The 22,646-nt window shown below is 43.6% G+C and overlaps 1 protein-coding gene across 3 annotated transcripts in view; it reads right to left on the reverse strand.

Moving 5' to 3' along the window:
- The window catches only part of trps1 (trichorhinophalangeal syndrome I), a 183,421-nt gene extending 180,359 nt beyond the window's left edge, over positions 1-3,062 (reverse strand). The window contains exon 1 of one of the 3 annotated variants that reach the window (XM_067980761.1): positions 2,742-3,062. Coding sequence is in view for 1 of the 3 variants with exons in the window: in XM_067980760.1 (XP_067836861.1) it covers positions 2,358-2,367 (10 nt within the window). In the remaining 2 variants the exon portion in view is untranslated. Of the gene's footprint in view, positions 1-1,993; positions 2,069-2,357; positions 2,446-2,741 lie in introns of those variants that run through there. The other 2 variants (XM_067980760.1, XM_067980762.1) reach the window with 2 other exon arrangements.
- Between the last annotated feature and the right edge of the window lie 19,584 nt (positions 3,063-22,646).

A 22,646-nucleotide genomic window follows, 5' to 3' on the forward strand; every position in this document is an offset into this window, starting at 1 on the left:
AATCATATGGTCACACAGTATAAACAACTATATTGTGCATTGCAATTAAGTGCGCACAACACTATTCCGCCCCATGAGCTAGATATTACTAATATTAATATATATGCACACACATGCGCTATTAAGAAGAGCTTGTGGCAATTTACTGTAGCTCTTAGTAGGGGAATTCACTCACGTGATTATGAATTATATAAAATATGTAAAAATATCTACATATGTTAAAATTATTAGATGTAAAAACTAAATGTGACCATAGCCCTTGATGCTAGGTGTAAACATTTGTCAGAGAATGCTATCCCTGCACCAAGCCCCCACTCTCAATAAATGGAAGAGTCATACTGGGTTAAGTGGATCAAATAAATTGTATTCCCCACACCCTGGAAAATTATTATTTTAACCACTGTATTTCAATATTTCGGCCCCTTCATTGTGGTTTTTTTATATTATTGAAACAATAAGGGGCTGCTGAAGTACAAAACAGATCTCAGTGGTAAATCAATACAAGTTTTTGTTCATTCCACACACGCCAGATTGGCCCAGCGATGCCTGCATTCATTATCTGATCAAGCACTGTATAAACTTGCCATTAATCACTACATCAAATTACACAATATTTCTTATAGCAGAATTATTATTGCAAGCTAACCCACCTATCTATTCCTGCTGCCAACAATACCACACATCACTGCTGTTCAAGCGTAATTGGGAATTTGCTATTGAGACTTTTTTTTGCTCCTCAAATGAAAGCTCAGCTAGAAGAAGTGATCACGTCTGGGAGACAAGAATCGTTAATCAACACGTGCTAGGAACTCGACTGAACAACTGCTTTCCGCAACATTTCCTGTGATAAGGACACAAAGACTTGCAAAGAGATCAGACTTCAATAGGCTTATAGTTCATGTGAATGCAAACGTGACATTCACTTTACACAGTATTCCGAACAGTCCGGGCCCATTCAAGGGAGTGGACACTTTTCTCAACGCAGTTGCACAAAGTTCCCCATACAACTGAAAACTTTAAATCGACACCAGCATCGGCCTCCATTAAATCGTGTCATTAAATATTTGTAAAACTTCTACCAGATATCAAAGTTTTCACGTCAGTTGTAAATGCTCTGAGGAGTTATTTTACCGGATTACTCCTGCTGGTCATATTTGTCATGTATACTTATGTAACTCTGAGTGACAAAACTCATTTGGAGTGGCTTCGTTAAGTGATCACATCTGCAGTCCTTGTTAGACACAACAGTTACTCCCATCAAATGTCTTCAGAAAGTGCACGAGTGGAAACAATAACTTCCAACAGACTTCAGTCCAACTCCCCGCTTAACCGAAAACTTTGCAAATCCTGTAGTAAACAGGACTCCAAAGCTCAAAAACATCTTAACTCGTATTTGGGAAAACAAACAGTAAAAGTTTCACGAACTTCCAACTTTATCGCAATATAGAAAACAACAGCTGAAACTATTGCCTGAAATTCTGGAGGGGGGAGGGGGAATATGACAATTTTATTTACCTACACTTAGAACGAATAAGTACAAGTCAAAACAAAAGTGAGATGTGTCAAAGTTGTAGTGAGATGAAACGCACCAGCAATCACAAGGAGCTTTTAACAGATCTCGCCGGCTACATCTAACCCCGATCAGCAGGAAACATTTTAATAGCACTTTTAAGCGACACGTCCTAAACTAACTGCCATAATAAGTCATGTTTTACTGATGCCACATTTTACTGAGTGTGGATAAGAAAACGCAAACGGCCCATTCTGCCCGTGTCAGCCAACTCAGCCCTTTAAGTCAAAAGCTACAATTACTTATGTCTGTACTTTCACAGTTTTACTTGGCATTACATCAGGAGATAAAAAAAACTTAAAGTCCCTGTCTGGAGAAGTTAAACCACCGGAGGATGGTGTCTAGCCGCACTCAACCCAACACACACACACACACAAACACACACACACTTTTAACACAACTTTTTAAAAAGTTTACTCCAACCATATTACTCCCAGGTCCCGCCAGATGGGCCGCAATGGACTCGCCACTGTCGAAAAGACTGGAGAGGAGTGTGGGGGAAGTGAGATTTCTATTCTCGTGGATCTTTAAAATATATATATAAACCGCTTAATCTGGAGAAATGGAAATGAAATAGTCCACTCAGATGCATTTCATCGTGTTACATCGGCCACGTCACTCACAAACTTTCTTGGCGCTGTAGATGCATTCAGAACGAGATCTCTCACTCTGACATCTCGAACTGAAAAGACACTTTTAACGCCATCCATTTATTTTACTCCCACTTTCCCGCTAAGTAGCCATCACAAAAAAAAGAGGCGAAACCCGGAGAATATCCCAAACGTACTTGAAATCATCGTTTCCTCTGGTAAACTTGACCCTAAAGGCTACTGGAGGCTACTGTCACGTACGAGGAACCATTTCTCATGCCTGCTCGAGTGACCTCCCGACCCAACAAATACGGGAAATGGGAATGTATGTGAAATCTGAGAAGTCTGCCTCTTTCTTTCGAAAAAAAACGTAAGAGGTCTCCTGTTGACTGAACAAAACTGAAAACATTACCTTCATAAATAAATACAAATATCTAAAGCTAGCGAGCTATTGCTGCCCTCCTACACACACACACACACACACAGCCTGTGCGAAGAGAATTGAAAAAAAATCGGAATGAGATCTTTGTTCCTTTAATCTCGGGGCTGGTTTTCGCCCACTCTCTCTCTCTCTCTCTTACCTGTTGATTTGATGGTAATAATCTTTGCAGCTCGAAAGATGGTGGAGCTTTGGTGAGAGCCATGAACCGTCTGAGTTTTTTTTTTGCAGAGTGAGATTTTAGAGAGAGAGAGAGAGAGAGGCAGACAGACAGAGAGAGAGAGAAAGGAGAGGGGAAGGCGCGGGCTGAGCTGGTCGTTCAAACGCGCTGCCTGTGTCTGTCCGACGGGAGTCTCTGTATGTAGTGCGTGTGTGTGTGTGTGTCTGTGTATGTGTGTGTGTTTAATATGTCTGAGAGAAAGGGGCTCTGGCTCAGTCCGGCCTTTATCACAAATGTTATCGCTTGTCAGGACCCCGGCTTCAAGCATTACGTCATTTTCAAGACACCATTCAGCGCTAATACAAACAGCGGACATGCCTTTGCCTTCGCGCCGCCCCACAACACACATACACACCAGCAATCGTCTGCGATCATCGCCATCGGGCCTCTTCTCTCTCTCTCTCTCTCTCTTTAACACAGAAAAGCAGCCTTCCCGGGAAATACTTGTTTGGATTTTTTTTTTGGTTTGCTTTTTCTTTCTTTTTTTCTCCCTCTCTCGGGAAGGGGAGCAGAGGGGGCGCCACACTTTTTTTTTTGGCCGAACAAAAAAAAAGAATCAGGCTCACAGTAGAAAGATAGAGCTGGGCGATCTTGCAGCGAGAGAGCTGTTGGCGGGTTATCTGTGTGGAAATCACGTCTGAACAGTTGCTCATGGGGAAGATCTTGGCTACAAGAAAAGAAGCATTGTTCTCAACTTAAGCGTTTACCTTTTTTTTCTCCCTTTCTTTCGCTGAGCTGATTTCTAATTCAGTGTAAATGCAGCTTTAAAAAAATCTCCATTGCGTGAATTTTAATTTGGAAACCCAAGTACTCAATATTTGCAACTTAATTATTTGAGCCCGTTTAATGCAACTTCTGATTAGATAATTTTAAGTCTTACACGATCGTCCCCTTTTAAACACCCACTTCTACTATTTTACCACACAGAGCTTCATCTCCCGATAAGGCCACTTCTATCGGAGGTACAAGTTTGTTTGTTTTCTCTCTCTCATCAAAAGTAGAGTTGATCTTATCAGGTTCTGTGTGTGCTGTGATATCCCAGTAACTCCTCGTTGCCCAGAGTAACGTGATTACAGAGTTACAGACTCACTGCTTTCCAGTTACTGCCCCATATGAGTGAGGCTGATCAGTGAAGCAATGCTGGCGAGACAGTCGCTGTCTGTCCCTCAGTCTGCCCGTGTGCAATGTCGTGTCTATTACAGGCGTTTTCCTTCTGATGTCATACAGGACACACAGGGCTTTCCTTCACACTCCTAATCTTCAATAAGAATACCCATCACAAAATGGGACTCCACTAAATTTAGTTTTTAAAATTCTTTCAGAAACTAGCTTTCTTCGATATTTTAACTTGTAAACATTTCACTTCATCTCTAAGAGAGAATGAAACTCCCTTAACTATTGAAAATATCCCCAAACCGGTATCTGCAGTCACGTAAAAATAACTTTTTTTTCGAGAAGGAGAAGTAGCTCCTATTGGACTATGGTATGGCGTGTTCCTCTTTTCCTTTCAGGATGTTAATCCTGCTCAGGAAGACGCTGTCACCTGGGAATCTTGGAGGTGTTTGAAGCCGATCTGCATACACTAATTCCAGCGACGCCCTGAATCTGCTCACGCCCTAAATTGCTTTCTTTCCAACGACTCCCAACATTTTCTTTTCGATTTTAAGCGTGCTTTATTTAAAAAAAAAACTTTCTGGTTCTTTTCATTCACTCATGCATGATATTTAATTCGATTCGTAGCTCATCCTCCAAGTTTTCCCTTTCTTGCTTATTGTCTTTCTGTTAATTATCAGCGGGCAAATTCAGGCTTGTTTAGAACGGGAAGCAAATCTGAGCTGACTGCGGTTAAACAACTACGCGAATGCATGTGACAGGTGAAATTTGCTGAGTCAGTTATTTAAAATATATACGCCCTTTATAAATTCATTTGGAATTGTTTCAGTCGAAATCAAAATAAAGGATTGAACTAAAATGTGAAAGTGATATCACTTGGTACATCTGAAAGTTGATTAACATCATCAAGGGTTTGAGTATATTAGCATCGTTTTGCATCCAACGAAATGATTCAGTATTAATGATTGTATAAGTCAAAAGAGGAATGAAATGAGATTTTCTTGCAATATTAAATATGATCTGTGTGAGAAGTGTTGACCATATGGGTAGGGTAGTAAAGAGTTAAGCTTGTGAACTGTTTGCCCTCTAAAATTAAATAATTTTCACACAAATACAGAATGGGTAGTCCCAGTTAGTTGATTGTAGTGTTGATAATGATCTTTTTTGGATTAAAAGTGATTTCTTTAAGCTCCTTTGTTGCATCTGACAGATGGCGAAAAATGTTATCCATAGACAAAAGCAAACATGATCACAGATGAAAGCTGACAACAAGAACTTGCCTTTATATAGCACGATTACCGCAATAAAACCTCCCAAGGCATTTCTCAGGAGTTTTTTTTCATTTGTTCATGGGATGTGGGCGTCACTGGCAAGGCCAGCATTTATTGCCCATCCCTAATTGCCCTTGAGAAGGTGGTGGTGAGCCGCTTTCTTGAACCGCTGCAGTCCGTGTGGTGAAGGTTCTCCCACAGTGCTGTTAGGAAGGGAGTTCCAGGATTTTGACCCAGCGACAATGAAGGAACAGTGATATATTTCCAAGTCAGGATGGTGTGTGACTTGAAGGGGAACGTGCAGGTGGTGTTGTTCCTATGTGCCTGCTGCCCTTGTTCTTCTAGGTGGTAGAGGTTGCTGGTTTGGGAGGTGCTGTCGAAGAAGCCTTGGTGAGTTGCTGCAGTGCATCCTGTGGATGGTACACACTGCAGCCGCGGTGCGCCGATGGTGAAGGGAGTGAATGTTTAGGGTGGTGGATGGGGTGCCAATCAAGCGGGCTGCTTTGTCCTGGACGGTGTCGAGCTTCTTGAGTGTTGTTGGAGCTGCACTCATCCAGGCAAGTGCAGAGTATTCCATTACACTCCTGACTTGTACCTTGTAGATGGTGGAAAGGCTTTGGGAGTCAGGAGGTCAGTCACTCGCCACAGAATACCCAGCCTCTGACCTGCACTTGTAGCTGGTCAAGTTAAGTTTCTGGTCAATGGTGACCCCTAGGATGTTGATGGTGGGTGATTCGGCGATGGTAATGCCGTTGAATGTCAAGGGGAAGTGGTTAGACTCTCTCTGTAATCAGATAAAAATTGACACCGAGCCAAAGAAGGTGACATTAGGAAAGAAGCTTGATCAGTGGAAGGTTTTAAAAAGGATCTTAAAGGAGGAAAGAGAGAGTTGGTTAAGGAGGGAATTCCACAGTTTAGGGCTTAGACGGCTGAAGAAACAGCCACCAATGGTGGGGCAACAGAAGGTCAGAAATGGGGATGTTCGCTGATGATTGCACAGTGTTCTGGTCCATTCACAACCGCTCAGATAATGAAGCAGTCTGTGCACGAATGCAGCAAGACCTGGACAACATCCAGGCTTGGGCTGATAAGTGGCAAGTAACATTCACACCAGATAAGTGCCAGGCAACGATCATCTCCAACAAGAGAAAGTCTAACACCTCTCCTTGACATTCAATGGCATTACCATCGCCAAATCCCCCACCATCAACATCCTGGTGGTCACCATTGACCAGAAACTTAACTGGACCAGCCACATAAATACTGTGGCAACAAGAGCAGGTCAGAGGCTGGGTATTCTGCGGCAAGTGACTTACCTCCTGACTCCCCAAAGCCTTTCCACCATCTACAAGGCACAGGTCAAGAGTGTGATGGAATACTCTCCACTTGCCTGGATGAGTGCAGCTCCAACAATACTCAAGAAGCTCGACACCATCCAGGACAAAGCAGCCTGCTTGATTGGCACCCCATCTGCCACCCTAAACATTCACTCCCTTCACCACCGGCGCACAGTGGCTGCAGTGTGTACCATCCACAGGATGCACTGCAGCAACTCGCCAAGGCTTCTTCGACAGCACCTCCCAAACCCGCGAACTCTACCGCCTGGAAGGACAAGGGCAGCAGGCACATGGGAACAACATCACCTGCACATTCCCCTCCAAATCACACACCATCCCAACTTGGAAATATATTGCCATTCCTTCATCGTCGCTGGGTCAAAATCCTGGAACTCCCTACCTAACAGCACTGTGGGAGAACCTTCACCTCATGGACTGCAGCAGTTCAAGAACGCAGCTCACCACCACCTTCTTAAGGGCAATTAGGGATGGGCAATAAATGCCGGCCTTGCCAGCGACATCCACATCCCATGAACGAATTTTTAAAAATGATGTTGCTGAGGGGCAGCAAGTAGATGAGAGGTAGGTAGGGGCCAAGGATAAATCCTTAGGGGACTCCAGAGATAACAGTGCGGGGGTGGGAAGAGAAGCTATTGCAGGAGATTCTCTGGTTACGACTGGATAGGTAAGAGTGGAACAAGACAAGGGCAGTCCCACTCAGTTGGACAACGGAGGAGAGGCATTGGAGAGGAATGGTGTGGTCAACCATGTTAAAAGTTAAGAAGGATGAAGAGGGATAGCGCACCATGGTCACAGACACAGAGGATGCCATTTGTGACTTTGATTAGAACTGTTGCATTGCTGTGGCAGGGGTAAAAACCTGATCAGAGAGGTTCAAATGGAGCTGCGGGAAAGATGGGCACGGATTTGGGAGACGACAACACATTCAAGGACTCTGGAGAGGAAAGGGAGGTTGGAGATGGGTAGGTAGTTTGCAAGGACCAGAGGGGGTCAAGAGTGGATTTTTTGAGGAGGAGGGTGCTGATGGCAGATTTGAAAGGAAAGGTGACAGTACCTAAGGAGAGAAAACCATTTACAACATCAGCAAGCATGGGGGCCAGGAAGGGAAATTGAGTGGTCAGCTGTTTAGTGGGATTAGGGTCAATAGAGCAGGAGGTCGGTCTCATGGACAAGATGAGCCTGGAGATGGCATGGGGGGAGAAAGGAGTGAAACTAGGGAGAGATGCAAGTTCAGGCCTAGGGCCGGGGAAACCTTGGGGAAAGCTTGGCTTGGTGGGCAAGGGGAAGTGAGAAAGCAGCAGAGGCAGTTGAAAAGATGGTCTCAATATACTGACAACGAAGTCCATGAGCTCCCCACACTTATTGTCAGAGTTGAGGATGGAGGGGTAGGGGAGAGGGGTTTAAGGAGACGGTTTATAGTGGAGAAAAGAAGCCAGGGGTTATCTTTGCATTCCAGGATGATCCTGGAGTAGTGACCAGACAACCTTATTAAAGCTTGTTACATACTTTACATAGTATCAAGTTGGTACTATGACAGTTTTCTTTTCCCCTGATCAGGTGGCAGTCCTTTAAAAAACAGAAATATTCTTACGTTGCATTTTGCTGAGATCGGTGGCTGCAGTTTTGAGTTCTGGGTAGGCAGTACCTGGTTTCTATTGCCTAGCTGCAACTGCAATTTTCCTGTTAAGGAGAGAGCTCTGGACACGCCTGGCTACCCACAAATGCATAGATCTCTCAGAGCTGCAAAAATGTAAATGTTTCAAGAGTGCGGGAAACATTTAAATTAACTCCTGGTACATTTAAAAAATGCCCAGGAGCTCCAACAGATCCTCTGCACAGTTGTAAATCAGGTTTGACATTGCACTGGAGTTATACCCATGCAGTGTCAAGACCCATACGGTGTTAACTCCAGGAGTTAGGTCAGGCCATAATTCCAGATTTATAGTGCACCTTTAGGATTGCTGCAAAGTGGAAATTAGCAAGGGAAAACAAATTTTACAGAATATATGACCTGATACATTTCACATTTCTGCAGCAAAGTGTATACACATTATAGGGTGTTTTACTCAACTTGCATATAGTGTGGTATTTTAAAAATGCTGATCAGACCAGGATAAATCTATAGGGCAGAATAAGTACAGAGTAAAATTATGCAACACGTGACTGACTGATATATGTAGTTGCCTCGCAGAAATGTAGAATTTGTTTCAGCTGTGAGAAAAGGCTCATCCTTATTTTTAAAAGCTTTCATTAAAAAAACCATTAATGTTTTACTGCATGTTCCTCTGGTGTGCCAATGCTATATTTCCTAAATTGCACATCATACAACATATTCAGAATTCACTGTATTGTTTGAAGCAAATGACCTTTTCGTTTTCACCTTCTGATGTTACAACATGCACTAGAATTAACCTGTAATTTCCGTCCTCCTCCAACATTCATCCATTGTTTTTAATTACAAGTTTCGGTTCACTTGTGTAGTCGATTCACTGTGATACAACACCAGCCATTCAACACTATAAATATATAAAATGATAGATTGGTGGGGATATATTATCAAGGTGTGGTTTTGCATATCACAAAGAGTGATTTATTTAATCCATGGTTTATCCTAAACTAGCTGATCTCAGCCAGAATGGCAGTGAAGGTGCTGCAACTGACCTCAGTGTCCACAAGCTAGGTAGGAAAAAAAATCCATCAAGATTCCTGCCTCAACAATTGTTACAATATAGTAATTCCTTCTGAAAGTGAGTGTATGTGGGTGTCAGGTGATGACAGGGTCAGGATGAGCGGTGATGCTTCCATGGTTGAATAGCTCACCAGTAGTCACACTCTATCTTGGTTCACACAGGAGAGCCCATGGAATTGTACCCTAGTATATGTCACCATCCTTAACAGACAAGGATTAAGGAAAGAAGATTGCGAAACAACAAACAGTGATTTATTTGGAGATGAATGTTCAATCACTCTATCAGTCATGCAATTAATTAGTAATGCCACTAAAAAAATGATCCCTGACCGGTGTTTAGAGTAAAAGGGGACTCCAGCATGGCAAGCAAAAAGGAACTAATGCCAATGGCAGCAGCAGAAGGCAAAATGCCTGAGTCTGTTCCATAGTATCCTGTCAGTGAGCGATTGAGGATTTCCATGGTCCAGTCTGCATCAGGTCTGGTACCTCTTTTGTGAAGCTGTCAATGACACGAATAGCAAATGAATATGTTGTAACTTTTTTTCTATCTTTCTTACCAGTATCAGGAAATAGTGCTACAGAAAGCCACTCTTCTGATGATAGGTGCATTATTTGAGCTATTAAAAATCAGTAAAGTTATTGTGACCACTTTTTTCATCGTTCCTTCATCACTAAGAGCTTTTTCAACATAGACCGTTTTTCAGAACATCAGAACAGTCAGTGGTATTAACAAGATTTCAGAAAAGAGAGTGGGGGACCACTATTATGGTGATCCAAGGCCTGTTTCTCTGGAAATGTGAAACATCAGGGGGTCAGTATTAACCCCCACTACAATGGGTGGGGTTTAGGGTCCTGATCTTTCCCTTCCTCCCTCCCTCCCGATTGTCGTGCTCCAACCCCCCCACAAACCATGTCCTGATCTTTCCCTCCCTCCCTCCTGATTGCCGTGCTCTGACACCCCCCACCATGCCCCGATCTTTCCCTCCCTCCTGATTGCCGTGCTCTGACACCCCCCACCAAGCCCCAATCTTTTCCGATTGCCGAGGACTGAAGCCAGTGGTCCCTGGTTGTGGCCTTCTACCGCTGGCTTTCTCACCCAGCAGCCAGTCAGCCTGTCAATCTGCCCAGCTGCCAGGCGGGAAACGGAATTAAAAAATGATAATGAGGCCCTGCCGTTAAATTCGGCAGGACCTCCACGTTCCCAGGTTTCCCCCTGTAACCGCACTCCCTCCCCGCTTCCCCTTAAATATCAGGGGCCAGATGTCACAAGATATATTTGAGCCAATATTTTCTAAGAGATCACAGAGAAGGGGTTGAATCATGTACCTCTGCTGCATGAGAGCATGAAGACTAGTCTGGCAGCATTATAGGTTCACAGTACCTAGCAATTAAATTACTGTGAATACTAATTCTTTCCACAAACCTCTCACATAGCCTCAAATAACATGTGATACTCTGAACATGATCTGTATATTGCTGTACCTCAGATGTTCAGAAAGAGGGATTCTGATTGTCTGAGAATTGTGCCAAAATCCACAATGCACCATTATGAAATCAATACTAGTAGTGTGATTACTTATCACTGTGTTGTAAAATCACTCAATCAGTACATTGATTTTAGAATTTTAATCATGGCCTTCATATACTTCTGCCTGCTGCTGGTATATTTAACTTTGCTTAGTCTCTCGGTGCTCAAGTGCTGTATATCTCAGTTCATATAGACCAGAAGGAACCAGGCTTAGTTCAATAAGAAGACATATTTAGGCCTGTTTCAGCAGGCTCCATTTGGGTAACTACGGTATAAAATAATAGAAACAGATGCATTCTTGTCTATTAAATTTCAACAATTTCCTGGTCGTGAATATAGGCTACTATTTTAATATTTTAGCCAAACCCATTTACCCTGGCAGTTCCTCAAGAGATTAGTGAGTCGATTCACTGTGCAGCATGATACTGAGACAGAGGGTAGATTTTACAAATTAGCACTACTGGCATAGTGCTTCACACAACAGGAATGCACAGTGGGTTTTTGGGCCATTTGGACAAAATTCGCACAGGAGTGCTAATTTCTAAAGTCTACCTCATGGAGCACAGGAAAGACTTAGGTTCAATTCCTGGTCAATGCTGCGTTAATTGATCTCAATCTAGATGACAGTGGGGGCACTACAGTTGGCCTCAAAATCTCTGGACTAGGAAGAAGAATATCAGCCAGGATACACATTCCTGGTTGTTATCCAGCAATTCCTGTTAGAAGTTTTTGTGTGAATGTCAGGTTAGTACAGTCATGACTATGACTATACGGTTAATGACTCAAGGTTGTAAGTCAATTGTATGTATTGTAAGAAAAGGCCAGGAGGAGTAAATATAAATAGAGGGGGGCAGTGCAGACCACTGGTGGCTGGCTATGGGGAGAACGCATCAGGCTGGGGAGACAGATGGAAACTGTAAGAATTATAGAATGTTACAGCATGGACAAACAGGCTATTTGACCCATCAATTAGCATCTCAGAGTTACATACTGTTGTTAGCACATTATGTCTGAGTCTATTCTAATAGAACGCTGATACAACAGTGATAGCCCCTCCCCATGGTACAACGACCTACTAACTCTCATTGTCCACAGTTGCACATCAGAAGATCCAACTGGGTATGATAACAAAAAGCTATTGTAACCTATCGGACAATCACTTGCTCCCCTCAGCAGAGAAAGGTAGAAAAATTGTAGGCAACAAAAAAACTTGTTTAGTTACAAAACAAATTACAGATTTGTGTATCATTCCAAAGTACATTTTCACAGCCACCAGCAGCCTTTCGTTCTTAATGTGTGAGCCTAGACAGGTTATTCGACCATTCAGGTTATCAGAGCCAAACACTATCCTGTCCTACATAGCAATCCATGGGCATTTTCCAGCAGGATAGCAACCAAGAGTGGGAACCCTGGCTAATTATTTCTCCTTCTCCTTAGCTCAGCGATGCTGAGGCCAATTATATCATACCAACTGTTGCTTTGGCTGAGATCATCTAACTCAGCACAGAGTAGAGGCAAAGCCTTCTGGTCTGTGTGACTTAGTACAATACTGCACAATACGTTTACAAATAAACCAGGAGAAAATGTATTTTAAACAGTAATTGCTTTTTATTTGCTGACAAAGCATGGAAGCTACCTCACCATTCTTTGTTTAAGAATTCAGTTCTTCCCTCGTAGCCAAACAATTATTGGCATGTTAACCACCTCAATAAATACATACCTTTGAGCTCATTATTCATTAAGTGAGCATATGGTTTGTTTCAGTTCAAAAATTCCAAATTCTGCAGCAAATGGCTGCTGAATAAGAAGGAAACTCACAAAGTGCTGCATACAGAATTATATCCTGTACAGGTCAAAGGTCGACACCAGAAATCTTTCATTGTATTAGAAAGCTGTTCATTATATCTGAAGAGATGTAATTTTTGTCAGTAATTAATGAAATGGAAAAAATAGTGAATGCTGGCTTTGTTCTCTATTCCCAGCCATTACTGTCATTAAAAAATATCACTGTCCAGTGCACATATTTCTCTGGCATTCAACTGAATACTTTGTAGCTATAGAACACTAGATCTCAAAGAAGGGAAAAAGCCAAAGGATCCCAGGTTTGATTTCCAGTCGGCGCCGATATTACTGGCCTCAACAGGGCCAGCAGTTGGGCACTACAGTTGACCTCAGTGACACCTCGGTTAGGAAAAGAAAAATCAGCTTGGACGTTAACCAGTGACTCCTGCTGGAAAGTGAGAATAGAGCTTCTCTGCTATCCCCCCCATCAAATAGCCTGTTGACACACATTGTCTCATTTACACATGAAGAATGGCCACTGAGATGAGGGACTGTACCCAGCACGAGTCATGTGCCGTCAGGAGTGGAGGGGAGAGGAAGGAAATGGGGAAAGGTAAAAACAAACAAGACCAGTCCAGATTCATGCTCCACAGAAGAGTCCTTACTATTTGCTGATAATTAATGGTTTACAATCAAGATTGCCCCTTCCTCCTGACTGAAGAAAGAATGGTATTAGGGCAAAAGAAGTTTTTCAAAGAAGCATACAAAAGTTGCCTGATTCATTATTTTTGACATATCTTGCAATATGTTACAATCCCAACTTTGAATTTCCCAATTCATTGAAATATGGAAGGTACACATTAACAGTAAATTGGATACAATGGTGCAGAAATTGGTTTGTGGCAGTCTGCCAGCGTGAACTGCGCACAGTGAACAATCCCTGCACTGGAATGGGTTTGCCCAAGGCATACCCAATATTTACACGAGACCAATTTGCATGAGAAGAGGATTTCAATTTAGGGCCACTACGTTGCCGCCAGCAGCCCTCAGATAGGTCTTGGGAGAGGAGGGGAAAGCGATCGGGAGTGAGGGGGTAAGCAATTGGGAGGGAGGCAGCGGGCTGAGCAGGGGCCAGCAACGGTCTTTAGCACCGTATTGGAACTGGAGGAACACTCCTGAGCCTCCAAGCTCCACATTCAGGTAAGCATTTTTTTTTAAAAACGCCCTTTGAGGACCAATGGTTAGGCCGCATGTAGACAATGTTTTATTGAACACAGTCGGCCGGGCACTGGCTGCGTTCAGGACAGCCCAATTTTGCATAGTGTGCCTCAACAGGCATTAGGCTCCCTATTTGTATATACAAAGGGCTTAACGCCTGTTTCAGACATGGGCCCTGGATGCTTATCTTTCTACCTTTAACAATATGGTGGGCAGCGCACCTCCAGCGCGTAATGAATGCACTAGCCCGCCATATTGGATGCCTAGGCACTCGTTTTGCACCTGAAAAAATTTCTAGGTCAATATGTTGTCCAATAGTGGGACTTAACTGAATGGCACATAAGCTATGAAGTCACAAACACATCTTGGAGTCAAGTCCAGCTGCTGAATATCAAATCTAACAGATCCTCAATATGTTTCTGTTTATAAGATGATTTTTTTAGCTAGAAAAAGTCATAAAACAGAAATAACAATGATATGAGCTATTACAGATTAAGGTGATGCAGCATTAAGTGACATCATAGAAGGCATTAGATCTTTTTAAAAAAGTAATAAAAATAATTTCTTCTGTGCCTGCAGGCATAATAAATTGGTTAATTGAGGTCGACTGTTCATTGGTGGCACTGTGGTTGCTAGGGAAATATTTGTTGTTTATTTTATCTGGCACATGAGTAAAGGAAAGGTATCTTTTAAGAGCTTGAAACAGTGAGCACATTTTGTTAAATCTTTTATGGAATGGTAGTAAATCAATTACAATCAAATGTCCTGGATGTCATCTCGAACAAGGCAACCCGTGGTATAATTAATGGTGAGCAACGGAACTCAGGGATAAAGCCCACAGCCCATCAGAGAAATAAATACTTTGAATGTACTTGTCTCTTCAGATGCTAAGAGATAGCGTATCTACCAGTTGTACAGCTCTAGATCACCATTTAAGTCAAGTGTATCAGCACACAACCTCCAAATAAATGGATCTTTCTGAATCACATCAAAATAAGACCAATCGGGTACTCATAATATAAAAATACTGTTTCAGAAAAATTGCCTAGCTGCCATTCTGCGGAAAGGCTTCCTCGATGTGCTAGGTGTAGCAAAATCACAAAACCCATTCTTTATAAATGTATTAATGGTTTACCTACATCTAATGCATAGAACAAATCTTCTCTCCAGCATGCCAACACAAAGCCCTAGAGGAGTACAAAAAGTGCAGGGGGATACTTAAAAAAGAAATTAGGAGATCAAGGAGGGGCCATGAAATAACACTGGCGAGCAAAATAAAGGAAAATCCTAAGATGTTTTATAAGTATATTAAGGGTAAGAGGATGACTAGGGAAAAAATAGGGCCCATTAGGGACAAAAATGGCAATCTGTGTGTGGAGCCGGCAGATGTAGGAGGGGTTCTAAATGAAGGGGAAAGCCCCCGAAAGCTTGTGGGATTAAAAATAAAATCGTTGGACTATAACTTGGTGTTGTAAAATTGTTTACAATTGTTAACCCCAGTCCATCACCGGCATCTCCACATCACTGGGGATGTGCCAGAGGACTGGAGAACCGCTAATGTAGTACCATTATTCAAGAAGGGGAGTAGGGAAAAACCGGGGAACTACAGGCCAGTGAGCCTAACATCAGTGGTAGGAAAATTATTGGAAAAAATTCTGAAGGACAAAATTAGTCTCCACTTGGAGAAGCAAGGATTAATCAGGGATAGTCAACATGGCTTTGTCAAGGGAAGATCATGTCTGACTAATTTGATTGAATTTTTTGAGGGGGTGACGAGGCGTGTGGATGAGGGTAACGCAGTGGATGTGGTATACATGGATTTCAGTAAGGCCTTCGATAAAGTCCCCCACAGGAGACTGGTCAAGAAGGTACGAGCCCATGGAATCCAGGGTGCCTTGGCACTTTGGATACAAAACTGGCTTAGTGGCAGAAGGCAGAGGGTGATGGTCGAAGGTTGTTTTTGTGACTGGAAGCCTGTGGCCAGTGGGGTACCACAGGGATCGGTGCTGGGTCCCTTGCTGTTTGTGGTCTACATTAATGACTTGGATATGAATGTAAAAGGTATGATCAGTAAGTTCGCTGATGATACAAAAATTGGTAGGGTGGTAAATAGCGAGGAGGATAGCCTCAGTCTGCAGGACGATATAGATGGGTTGGTCAGATGGGCGGAACAGTGGCAAATGGAATTTAACCCGGAAAAGTGCGAGGTGATGCACTTTGGAGGGACTAACAAGGCAAGGGAATACACAATGAATGGGAGGACCCTAGGCAAGACAGAGGGTCAGAGGGATCTTGGTGTGCAAGTTCACAGATCCCTGAAGGCGGCGGAACAGGTAGATAAGGTGGTAAAGAAGGCATATGGGATACTTGCCTTTATTAGCCGAGGCATAGAATATAAGAGCAAGGAAGTTATGATGGAGCTGTATAAAACACTGGTTAGGCCACAGCTGGAGTACTGTGTGCAGTTCTGGTCGCCACACTACAGGAAGGATGTGATCGCTTTGGAGAGGGTGCAGAGGAGATTCACCAGGATGTTACCAGGGCTGGAGCGCTTCAGCTATGAAGAGAGACTGGGAAGATTGGGTTTGTTTTCCTTGGAGCAGAGGAGGCTGAGGGGGGACATGATTGAGGTGTACAAAATTATGAGGGGCACAGATAGGATGGATACTAAGGAGCTTTTTCCCTTCATTGAGGGTTCTATAACAAGGGGACATAGATTCAAGGTAAAAGGCGGGAGGTTTAGAGGGGATTTGAGAAAGAACTTTTTCACCCAGAGGGTGGTTGGAGTCTGGAACTCACTGCCTGAAAGGGTTGTGGAGGCAGGAACCCTCACAACATTCAAGAAGCATTTGGATGAGCACTTGAAATGCCATAGCATACAAGGCTACGGACCAAATGCTGGAATATGGGATTAGAGTAGACAGGGCTTGATGGCCGGCGCGGACACGATGGGCCGAAGGGCCTCTATCCGTGCTGTATGACTCTATGACTCTATAAAGCCAGCAGAGAGCTTCCGCTGGCACCTCATTGCCAGTATGGCGTCACACATGCAGAGAACAAAAAAAAAGGTCTCACTGTACTTGCAAGGTAGGACATTTTGCTTAAAGGGTCAGATGGACCAAATCTATTTAATCTAAATTGGGCAAGCTGCATATTAACTAACTTTATAAATAAAGTTTAGATTGATTTTGTTTTTAAATCAGACCTGAATCAAAGTCACTTGGTATATCTGTGACTAACATGTATGTTGTGGAATAAATACTTTGTTCAGTGGACATTACTGATTTTATGCAATAAAAGTTAATTTTTGCATATTGACATGATTCTGACCTTCACCTTTGATTAGATGATCAATTAAGTATTAAATAGGGGAAGTTTCAAAACCTATTGCTCTTTCTAAGGGTGCATTAACACTATAGCGATGGCATTGACACGAAGCAGGACACCAATGCTAAAGCTGTAGGCTGGGGTTTTCTGCTTCTGTAATCACTAGCTCAGGATTTTTGGTCCACTCACTTTAACGGAGTGAAAAATCACACGCGGGCAAACACAATGGCAGAGAACCCCGGCCATAGCAGAAATTCTGAGTGAAACTCCCTGGAAGTCTAAACCTCATTCAACTTCATTCTAGATCTGATTGGGCCCCAAATCTGGATTGACACGACAAAACTTTAGCATTGGTGTGAAGCAAAACCATCGTTGCAACAACGCTACCCTAGTAGTGTATATGTACCCTTGCTAAGCCACCCCTTTGTAAGCAGGGGATCTTCTGTGTTGTCAATTACTTTTATCATGTATTACTAGCTTCAAATTATTGTTTTGTTTCCTTTCTTATTCTTCATTACTACTACAATTTGGTAGCATTTTGGGAGGGATACAATGAGCGGAGAGGGAGAATTAGAGCCAAATCCTTATCCATGCCTGGATCCATACTGCACCAGTGCTCAAGAATTATTGTCTGGTCTGACCCATATAGTGAGCCTGAGCTATACCGTAAACCTTCATTGGTTTAGTGCAGTTAACAGTAAATACTTGCAAAGCACAGTAGAAGCTGAGGAGGAATTTTGGTGCTTTCAGATAGATTTTTTGACAAATGTTTTTCCTTGCTCTCACTTCCGAAGGTGCTAACTCTTGCTAGCTACAGTTTCATGGGTGCTAATACCAGGCCCAAATGGTCATTCATCAAATATGAATCTAGACAGCACATTGCTCAATTGCAAGGTCTTCATAGTTAAGGTTGATCCTGTTTTCGCATCTGTACACATTTTCCAACTGGAGCCATTGAATAGTGATCAAGAGTGGGGACCCTGGCTGATTTTCCCCTCCCTACCCCAGGTACGATGACATAAAGGGCAGGGTTTTCCACTTCTGCCCTTGCTAGCCTGTGATGTTCCATCCACTTGTTTTAATGGGTGGGAAATCACGGGTTAGCAAGTGCGGATGCGGTTGTATTGCCCCAACAGCTGTCCCAGCTGAGATCAACTAACTCAAAACAAACCAGGACTCGATCCTAGAACCTTCTCATCTACGTCACTCAGTGTTACTCTAGACAGTGCCTTTACGTTGCAGTTGCAGGCTTGAAAAAAAGCACAAAAAGCATGACTTTTTGATGCCTCAGAGTGGATTGCTTGTCCACCCTGATATCTGAGGAATGGTGTAGGGTGCACTTAGAAATGTTAACTAGTAAGTTCTTAACAGTAGATGAAAGATAGAAGGTTTCTATAATTATTCAGTCAGTGTGGTGGATGATTGCAGTGTTACATTCATTCCACAGCAGCAAAATTCTTTTACTGTCTCATGACTCATTAATGATCGATTGTCTAATTTTGAAGATTCTCTAATTTAAACATACGGTATCATTATCAAACAACATAAAATTAACTGAAAGGTATGAAATTATTATGGGTTTTAGGAAAATAGGGGATGAAATTCTATGGGAGAACCCCTGTGGAATTTTAACCACATTGTGTTCATTCTAAAAATTTTGCATTATTCCAAAATGAAGAGCAGTATGCTAAAACATATACTGGACATTAACCCTTCAGTTCATTGTACTTTAAGTAATATTACAGTTGGAAAAGAACAGCAAACGATCATTTCACATGTGACCAAAAGGACAATTCCAGTTTCTTTGGGGAAGGAAGGGTTAAGTTACATCGAGTTACATTGAATTACATCGAAACTACAGCACAGGAACAGGCCATTCGGTCCAACTGGTCTATGGCGCCGTTTATACTCCACATGAGCCTCCTGCCTCCCTACTTCATCTAACCCTATCAGGATACCCTTCTATTCCTTTCTCCCCCGTGTGCTTATCTACCTTCCCCTTAAATGTATCTATGCTATTTGCCTCAACTATTTCTTGTGGCAGCGCGTTCCACATTCTTACCACTCTTTGGGTAAAGAAGTTTCTCCTGAATTCCCTATTGGATTTATTAGCGACTATTTTATATTTATGACCTCTAGTTTTGGACTCTGCCACAAGTGGAAACATTTTCTCCACGTCTACCCTATCAAACCCTATCATTATCTTAAAGACCTCTATCAGGTCACCACTCAGCCTTCTCTTTTCTAGTACTTGAAGCTGTCATGGATAGCATTCTGCCATGAAAGATTACAGCTTGTGAGGATTCTAATTCCTTGAAACTTTGTTTTAAAAGGCACAGAAAATAACAGATAATCCCCTTGCCAGGCTGAAGTGAATCTGTCATCACCCTACAGCTCACACAAACCTCTTTACAAGTTCTTCTTTACGTTCCACAAGCCTTGGTGTGTATCACAATTTCCTTTCTGTGGTTCTGTGCACGACTGGATCCATTTATTGCTGGATATGGCTCTGCTTACAGAATTATCAGGAGTCAGTCCATATCAATTGTTCATATGTGTTATTGCTCGGGATAATTAAATTGTGGAATCAAAATGCACACTTCCTGTTACAAGTTTGATTCCAGTTTGAAATCTGTTTCAATTTAGGCTCTTTACCTGTAACTAGTTTCAAACACAATCAGTTTACAAGACAACTTGAAATATGATTTTGTTATTACTATGTGATACTTGTAGATCTCCTGTGGAATTACGCACAGGGGGCCCGATAATAACGCAGAGGTGGGTCCTGAGCAGGGGCGGGGGGCGATAGCGGGCACAAGACCCTGCAGAAGTTTTGGCGCGGGCATGATGAGCACCCACATGACGCGATCTCAGCTCAACTATTTAAAGTGCCAATTCAAAGATGGAATTTGGAGGAGTTGGGAGCTTTTGGAAAGAGACGGCAAACTTACAACATGGTCTTAGGATGTTCAAAAGCTGCACCCCGTTTTAACGACGCCTCACTTGATGTACTGCTGGGTACAGTAAGGAACAGGATGGAGGTAATCATTCCCAGAAATGGGAAGAAGAAACCTGCTGCTGTCACCAAGAAGGCATGATTAGAGGTGGCTGAGGAGGTCAGCAGCAGAAGCATTGTGCCCCGTTCCTGGATCCAGTGCAGGAAGCGGTTTAATGACCTAACCAGGTCAGAAAAGGTGAGTACAGATTCACCTACATCCTGTAGTGCACATCCCCCACCCCAGTTCTGCCTTGTCAAGTATACTCCATCATCTCACTCCTCACAGCCACTTAAGTTTGAAGAACACCCAACGTTCACTTTCTATGCACTCACTCACCTCCCCATTTATCTACCTACCACTGCCACTCACCCCAATCCTCATGCAATGTGATGCAACTGCCTCACCGAATGCATTGCACCCATCGGGTGAACACATGCCTTACAGACACTCATAAGTCTGTTGTTCCCCCGTTGCAGGAGAAGCGAGCACAAAATACAAGGGAGAGGGAGGGGATCGGAGGTGGCCCACCACAGATAGTGCAGCTGACATCAACAGAGGTAGAGGCCATGGAAATCAGTGGCATTGCTGCGTACTTGATCATCGGAGATGGAGAGACTGGGACTTTGCTGCTGCCTGGTAATAGAATTAAATATCTCCGACCCATATCTCATACAAGACTCAATCATGTTGACTTGATTTCAGCAACAAGTGAAATATGATCATTTTGATTATGCTAAGTAGCAACATTTTTACATTGCCAGTACTAATTCATAACCGTCTCTTTTCTCCTCCGGTGCCTTCACATGTAGAACAGCAGTCCCTGGACTTTCTGGATGATGATTCCTCAGAGGACCTGATTCTTTCTGAGGGTGTGCTATCACAGGACATATGTTTACCAGGCACCAGCGCAGATACGTGCAGTTCGGTGGGTCCTGTTAGACAGTTAGTTGGGTTTTTCACCTGGTGAGTCACAGTTCACGAGTGAGCATGAGCAGAGGGTGGTGTCAGGGACAGTTGTGAACAGTCTGTGTCGGAGGGCATATTCCTCTCCAGGCTCTGCTCAGCTAGACACAGATGCTGAACCCCGGGGGCCATCGATGAAAAGGAGAATCATAGAGGGCCAGCAGCAAATTTGCGAGATACTGGCAGACATGCCACTCACCCTCTCCACAATAGCAGAGAGGATGGAGGAGTCCAGCTCGAACATTTGTGGATTGATGTCGCAGGATGTCTTCCATGGATAGAGTGGCCTCTTCCATGGAACTCCATTCGCGGCAATCTAATCAGTCCATGCAGGCCATGAACAGGGTTGGATGCCAGCATGTCTGCCGCCTTAAACAGGATGACAGATACCTTAGCCATGGCCTTACAACAGGTCACTGGTCTGCACCAAGCCGCTCCCCCGCAGAGTGGTAGGAGTGATATGGGCCTGGCCCAGGAGAGGGATGATGGCGATAGGGGACATGGAAGTGGGAACGCCACTCAAACTGCACCCATGTCTCACCCATTGCACCTCCCTCAACAAATCCTTGACATGCTGCCTCCTCTCCCGATGGTCGAGTCTGCCCCTGCACAGGTGCAGGCTGAGCAGTCTTTGGCGAGGCCCTCAGGAGCTCCAACACCCAGAGGTCAACGGCTAAGAGCATCTCAACAGTCAGAGCAGGGATCTGGGCAGTCTGCCTCTACCCCTGCTTAAGCCACAGTGGTTGCACCGCATTGGAGCGGTAAGCAAAGGAAAAGAAAAACATTATAGTTCACCAAGAGTATGCTCATGGGTGCTTGTGAAAATGTTATGTTGTTAAGTTTCCTTTTTTTGTGACCTCACATAAAATGTATTAATTTGCACCACTTTCCTGTGTTGCCCATTCTTGCCTGGTGAGTGGCAATTCACCTTTTCAGTTGCTTGGTGATGAATGTGAAGACATGAATTGACAGGATCAGTTGGTGCATGTGTAGTAAGTAGTTGGATGGTTGGTTACAGGACTGCTTTGTGTCAGTGGGGGTGGGGGAGGGCGTAGTGGGAGGGGCCGGGGATGTGATAGTTACTTTGGTTCAGTATGAATGACTAAATGAACCTTCGAGCTATTAGGGCATCCTCGGCATCCCGAGCAGCAATGTGTGCAGCTGGTCTGACGTTGGGTGCCCCATCTCCATCTTCATCCTTTTCCTCATCCTCGTCCTCCTCCTCTGCACTGGAATCATCATCAGGTGTTCCTCCTCCACCACTAGTCCTCGCTGCTGCGCAATGTTGTGCAGAACGCAGCACACCATGATCATCCTAGAGACACTCGCTGGCGATTACTGAAGGGCGCCTCCAAACCTGTCCAGGCACCTGAAGCACATCTTGAGCATATCGATGGCTTGCTCGATGACACATCTGGTTGAAATATGGCTGACATTATGGTGCTCTTGGGGCTTAATGGTGGGGTTCCTCAGAGATGTCATCAGACAGCTTTGAAGGGGGTATCCTTTGTCACCCAGCAACCATCCCTTTAGGGCGGTTCCAGGTACGAACAGGTCAGGGATGTTGGTCTGATGCAGG

The sequence above is a fragment of the Heptranchias perlo genome, chromosome 3 (assembly GCF_035084215.1).
Source record: "Heptranchias perlo isolate sHepPer1 chromosome 3, sHepPer1.hap1, whole genome shotgun sequence".
In the NCBI taxonomy this organism is placed as follows: Eukaryota; Metazoa; Chordata; class Chondrichthyes; order Hexanchiformes; family Hexanchidae; genus Heptranchias; species Heptranchias perlo.